The sequence below is a fragment of the Trypanosoma theileri genome, assembly GCF_002087225.1.
Source record: "Trypanosoma theileri isolate Edinburgh chromosome Unknown TM35_Tth_19_V1, whole genome shotgun sequence".
NCBI classification, from domain to species: Eukaryota; Euglenozoa; class Kinetoplastea; order Trypanosomatida; family Trypanosomatidae; genus Trypanosoma; species Trypanosoma theileri.
The window spans coordinates 86,466-92,465 of NW_021639861.1; the positions used below are offsets into that span (position 1 = coordinate 86,466).

A 6,000-nucleotide genomic window follows, 5' to 3' on the forward strand; every position below is an offset into this window, starting at 1 on the left:
TCGCTCTTGGCCCTCTCCCGTCGTTTTTTTTTTTTTTTTCTGCTTCTATTCAGACGTGAGCGGGGAAACATGATTCCTCCACTTTTTTTTCATTTCTTGTCATGTTTCACTTTTCTTTTAACAAATTACCAATCTAGCTGTGAAATTCTTTTTTTTTTTTTCATTCTTTTCTCTTTCTATCCTTGCCGTTGTTGTTGTCTCTTCTTCTTTTTTTCTCTCATTCTTTTCGATTCCATGCTTTACTGATAGAATAACAAAATGTCTCCACCACAGTCACACTTCTCATCTCCATTACGCCCAGATGAAGGTGTAGAATATGAAAAAAAGAAAAGGAAAAAAAAAAAAAACAGAGACGGATACTATTCTGTCTTTCCCCTCCACACGCATTACGACACCAGACCTGCAGCTCTAAACTGAAGCCATGATGACAGCAGTTGCTGCTCCTTGGCGTCCAAGACATTTGTCCAGGCAGCGGCAAAGAGTGAGGTACACTGCAGTTCAGAGGCAGCGAGGAGAACGTGCCCAATGGCAGTGACTTCCAGACCACGTGCCACTTCAAGTTCGCTGGCGCCATTGCGGAGAATTTCGCTCAGCGCCTCCCCGTCATGTTGCTTCGCGCGGCGTACAATCTGCGTCATGAGATCACTGCGGAGCTCGTCGCTCACGTGACAGGCGATGCGGGCGGCGTCTGCCCACGCGGCGGGCTTCTCGAGCCGCAGGAGCCGCTGGACGGCCTCCCCGGCGCCGAGGACGACGTCGCGGGTGTCGGGGAGAAGCCACGCCCGCTGCGCCGCGACGAGGGCGGAGTCCAACCGCAGCCGCCGGACTGCCGATGAGCGGCCGGCCGCGTCGCCCCCCGCCACCCACGCGAGCCGCGCGAGGGCCACGCAGCGGGAGCGGTGCGCCGCGGCGTCCCCACCGTACGCGAAGGGGGCTGTGGGAAAAGCAGCGGATGTGGAAGAAACGGCGGAGGAGGAAGAAGATGAAGAAAATGGGGGCCGCAGTCCGTCCGCCAGGAGAGACTCGAAGGCGCCAGGGACCACCAGCCACGCGAGGTGCGGCGCCGCCCGCAGCAGAAACGCATCACGCGCCACTCCCGCCGACGGGTACGTTGGCAGTAACTCCGGCAATAACTGTAACTCCCACTCACGACGCTGGGAGAGGAGAGAATGAAGTGCAATATCAAACATAGCAGGGTTGCGTTCGCAGAAATTTGCAAGTTGGTTGTATTTTCGTATATCCTGCAGTGGATTCTCAACAGGTTCAGCAAGGCAAATAGCAACAAGGATATCGCCTGCAGTAAATTCTAGTGCAAGTTCCTGACACAAATGTAGTACCGTCGCGCCAAGTGTCCCATCTGAAGCAGGTTTAGGAGCACCAAATGGATATCCTAATGGTTCACGTAAAAAGGGTTCTCGGAATAACGTACAGCGCATGGCATCAGAGTAAAATGAAGAACTTCCTTGTGAGTGATTTCGGAATGAAAAATGCATTACCAACGCAATAAGATCTAGTAGATGTAATTGATCTACAAGTGGAACAGTCCATGTTGAAGGACCAACCTTTTCAGATTGATGGCTAGGAACCATTGTAGTAGTGGTAGTGGTATTGACAGTATTGTTACTTGTAGCAACAACCTCTGCCAATGCGTTGGATAAAGTTGTACATGCACTTGCCATTTGTAATTGAATCCCATAGTGTTCCATCTCTGAACTTGTCCACAACATACAAGAAACACTATCTGGTACAGTGTAAAATTTTGCCATATCTCCACGTGACTCATCTACTGCACGAGCAATAAGGAGAAAAATAGTAGCCACAGCCATTGCTTCTTCAAATTTCGTTCGATGATCCATTAATACACTGCGTTGCGTCTCAACAAGGTGTTCTCCAAGTACTTGCAATAACATACAAAGTCGACTTGGTTCTCCAAAAACAATTTCTGCTGCTGTACCTAGAGAATTTACTGAATTTTCATCTGTCAATTCACTTCGAACTTTATCAGCAACTCGAATAACGGCTTCACGTAACAATTGCTGACATTTTTCTCGTTCAAAAGAGCTTCGTACCAAACGATTATAATCATTTACTGTTGAGTTTACACCCCCTTCTTGTAAACTCGCAGGTGTTTGACGATAAAGAGGCGTCAAAATATCGAACTCTACACCTGTAATAGTAAGAGTATTATTATTATTATTATTATTATTATTATTATTAATAGTAGTAGTAGTAGTTGCTGTTGTATTAGCAATATTAGTGGGGGAAAGTGGGTAAGAACTATCATTCTGAAGGCGCCTAATTGCTACCATGCCGAGCAAAGCTTCCTGAGTTGAAAGTAGCTGCGCAATAGTCTGTGGTTGAAGAGATGGTTCAATCTCATCATGTAATAATACAGTTAAAAGAAATCGTCGATGTTCCTGCTGACGGTGAACTAGACTATTTGTTACATGTGCAACCATATTATTATCTTCAACATTAAGATCAGCTCTTGCCCAATTTCCTTCATGTGGTCTTTGACATGAACAAATAGCCTCACTAGCTTCTAATACAGCAGAATCAATTGATATTCTGGCATCAATGCGCAATGCATATAAAACGCTATTTATATTTCGCGTCAAATTTGCCATATTTTCACGCCTACCTGTAAAATGTGACATTCGGCATGCCTCAATTGATTTTTGCTGTTCATTATTAACAGTGGTAGAAGTAACGGCAGCATCCATCATCACCTCATCTGCGCTGACAACAGATTCTATAGGTCCACTAATATCTATTGTCACAATTCGACCATCTTCTAGTAAAGAACTACCAAGTGGGTATTCAATTCCTCGAAGCATATGAACATCTTCGCTGGAACATGGGTTACGTACACTTACGTTATTATTTATACGAACGCAGTAATGACCAGAAAGTACAGTTATTACTTGTCCTGTTTCATCAAGATAAACTTTAGTATGGTGTAAAGGAGTTTCTGCTACTGTTCGTGCCAAAGAACCAATTGACTGCATACTTAGAGTTTGTCTTACTGTGCCATTCTTAATGTCTATCATCACGAGCTCTAAACTTGCTTCGTGTCCATTGCATGGCATTAGATAAACCAAACAGCACAACTGCGTTGTCGACTCGTCAAAAGCCACCACACGTCCTTGACGCTGTAAAACTGAAGAGATATTAGCACCCCATTTGGCACGAATAAGAGTATCATTTGCACGTCGTCTGTGAAGTGGAGCAAAATCCAATAAAAATACCTCTGATGCTCCACTCACAGCCCAGAGTTGAGTAGGTTTCTCAACACGAAACTTCAATAATGTGAATTCATGTAGAGCACTCGCATCCACTGAAGCATTGCTTTTAAAATTACATTCACTACTCAAAACTGAGCTGTTACTGTAAGTGAGAGAAGTATTATTACTTTTTTTCCCTGATGTTAAACCTGGAAGCCATGAACGCCACCAAGATCCAAGAGATGATGAAAACGACATTGGTGAAGTTTGCACTGTTACTCCAGGATCAGCACGATCAAATTCAAGAACAATACGTTCACCTCCTGTCTTGACTGCAACGAGTACTAAACCTGATGTAGTGCCCACAGCTGTAAGCATTGCTTCTTCTTCCCGTTTACACGCAAAGGATGAAACAATAATGCTATCATCTTCGCAATCAAATTGGAATTCAACAGAGTGATCAAGACTTGATACGGCACCATAGTCTGTACAGAATGCCAGTGATTCTTCATCAGGACCGAGTTCCGCAACAAACAATGGTAATCCTTCATCTCTTGTAAATGTAGGAATCTGTGCCATGCGTGGGGCACTGCGTTGCCAGAAAGGCTTGTGCATATTCCATACACGTAAAAGACGTGTATTCTCGTCAACAATCCAACAGCTGTGTTCGCCAATACCAGAAAGAAACACAGATGGGCGAATAGAAACACCTCCTACACGAATCTCAGCCTCAGCCATCGACGTCGGTCTCACACGTTCAGAACCCATAGACACAAACGGATCAGCTGCTGCTACCATCGGTGCAGTCAACTGACTCATGTCCACTGAATCTTCCACACTACTCAGCGGTGATCGCTGCGTCCGGGCAACCTTCGCGGGTGGAGCAAACGCAAACATTCGATACCACCCTACTTATATACCCTACGCGTAAAGTTCCTACCGACACTTGTAATACTTCTAACTTCGTTTAAAAAATAAAAAAAAAAAAAAACATTAATAATAATAAAGAAATAAATATTATAGAGAGAGATATATGCCCATAAAAGAAAAAAGCATCAAAAAAAAAAAAAAACACAAATTATACAAAATAAAGTAATACTCTATAATAGTTAGACACATTTATTATTTTACTGGGGTTCTGTAAGCTGAAAAGCTTTATTTTATTATTCTTTTGGCTACTCTCTTCTTTTTTTTTTTTTGGCCATTTATGGTGTTGTCATTCTTGATTCTATGTGGAAAATCTATAGTGGTATTTTTTTTTTTTTTTTTGTGTGTGTGTATATGTATGTACTTATGTATGTATGTACGTGTCCATGAGTGCAGGATCAAAACACAATATGATCATGTGTATGAAAGGATAGAGAGAGAAAGAATTAAAAATAAAAAAAAGAATCCTTTCTTTTATCGCTCCTCTTCAGAGTCCCTACTCATTTCCACTAACATACGTTGCATTGGCAAGAGCCATTTAGGATCCATGTGACGGTGTAAAAGCATATCTTGTAGTTTTGGGGCATCTAAAACGGGATCAAAAGAGGGAATATCATCCCACTCAAGTGGACAGCAAAGTGAAGATGTACCGGGATGTACACAGAAAGGCAACTTTAAGAGATGATCACGTCGTGTACTGACATGTTCATCCAGACGTGGATACATTAAAATAATCTGCGCTGCTGCCGTAACATTAGCCGCAGCATCCCCGAGTACTCGCATAACATAACCCCAATCCAACACATTTCCCTCTTCGAAAGGAACATTCTGCATGAAACGCTGTTCAACATCACGGCGGGAACCCATTTTTAATGCCGACACCATCGCATGATATACAACACTAGCACCTTTGGGATGTAAAACACTGTTGGGATTCTCTGGTGATGACTGTAGGAAGAGTTCCGTGAATGCTGGATCAATAACATCCAATTGGACGCGACGAATGGTGGGGTGAATGGGTTTTCCATTCACAAAATCAGCTACAACAGCATGACGAGATGCCTTAGGAGTTACCACAGTTAAATATCCAATCAATGCAGTACGTTCATCATCGTGCATCTTGCAAGCCCGTTTATCACATACCCATAAATGAATACCACGGCGACCAGAAAAAACAGGTAATATATATTGAAATCCAAAATCTTCCTGTAGAACACTTCGCAAGACATTAGCTGCACATGCCATCCAAGTCCAGCAGTATCTGCATATAGACTTCCCACTACAGCAAGAACGTACACTGTCATAATCACTCATATCAATATCAAACACCAATTCACGCTCTACTGGAAGAATACTTGTCGCACTCTGTTTTTGATTAGGACGAATTGTATAAACAGCTCCAACATCAATTTTTTCTGGGTAGCAACGAATAAGTTCACGACGAAGCTCTGCCGCGCTGCTATAACTTCGAAAACGAGTAAAAATATCTCCAAGAAGTGTAAAACAAAATTCTCGACGAGCAAGATAATTCTCAGCAGCAACATTCCTTTGCTCTTTCGTTATGCCAGACTCGGATTGTGGAGAAGCAATAAAGTTAGTAGATCCAACATCGATATCAGCATAAATTTTTCCCACTGCAGATAAGTCGTAGGAGAGCCATTGTGTTACGAGTTCAACAGGGTAGACAAACTCGTAAAACTCCCGTAGCGAAACCTCATCTAACATTATATTCCCACACTAAAATAATTTCTCCATAGACAAAGAAAAAAGAAAGAAAGGAAAAAGAAAAAGGTTAAGAAAAAGGTAAAGAAGAATTAAAAAAAAAAGGATCCTGTCAACAAAGAAAAAA

At 42.7% G+C, this 6,000-nt stretch overlaps 2 protein-coding genes across 2 annotated transcripts; both read right to left on the bottom strand.

The window, feature by feature from the left end:
- Positions 1 to 386: 386 nt before the first annotated feature.
- Positions 387 to 4,121, bottom strand: TM35_000191330 (uncharacterized protein; the record flags this gene model as incomplete). Its single annotated transcript, XM_029026631.1, has 1 exon — positions 387 to 4,121. The coding sequence occupies one exon, from the start codon at positions 4,119 to 4,121 to the stop codon at positions 387 to 389; it is 3,735 nt and encodes a 1,244-aa protein (XP_028881955.1).
- A 504-nt stretch (positions 4,122 to 4,625) lies between these two features.
- On the bottom strand, positions 4,626 to 5,876 carry TM35_000191340 (DNA primase small subunit; the record flags this gene model as incomplete). The annotated part of the gene is made up of 1 exon (XM_029026632.1): positions 4,626 to 5,876. One exon carries the CDS (start codon positions 5,874 to 5,876, stop codon positions 4,626 to 4,628), a length of 1,251 nt encoding a protein of 416 aa, XP_028881956.1.
- Between the last annotated feature and the right edge of the window lie 124 nt (positions 5,877 to 6,000).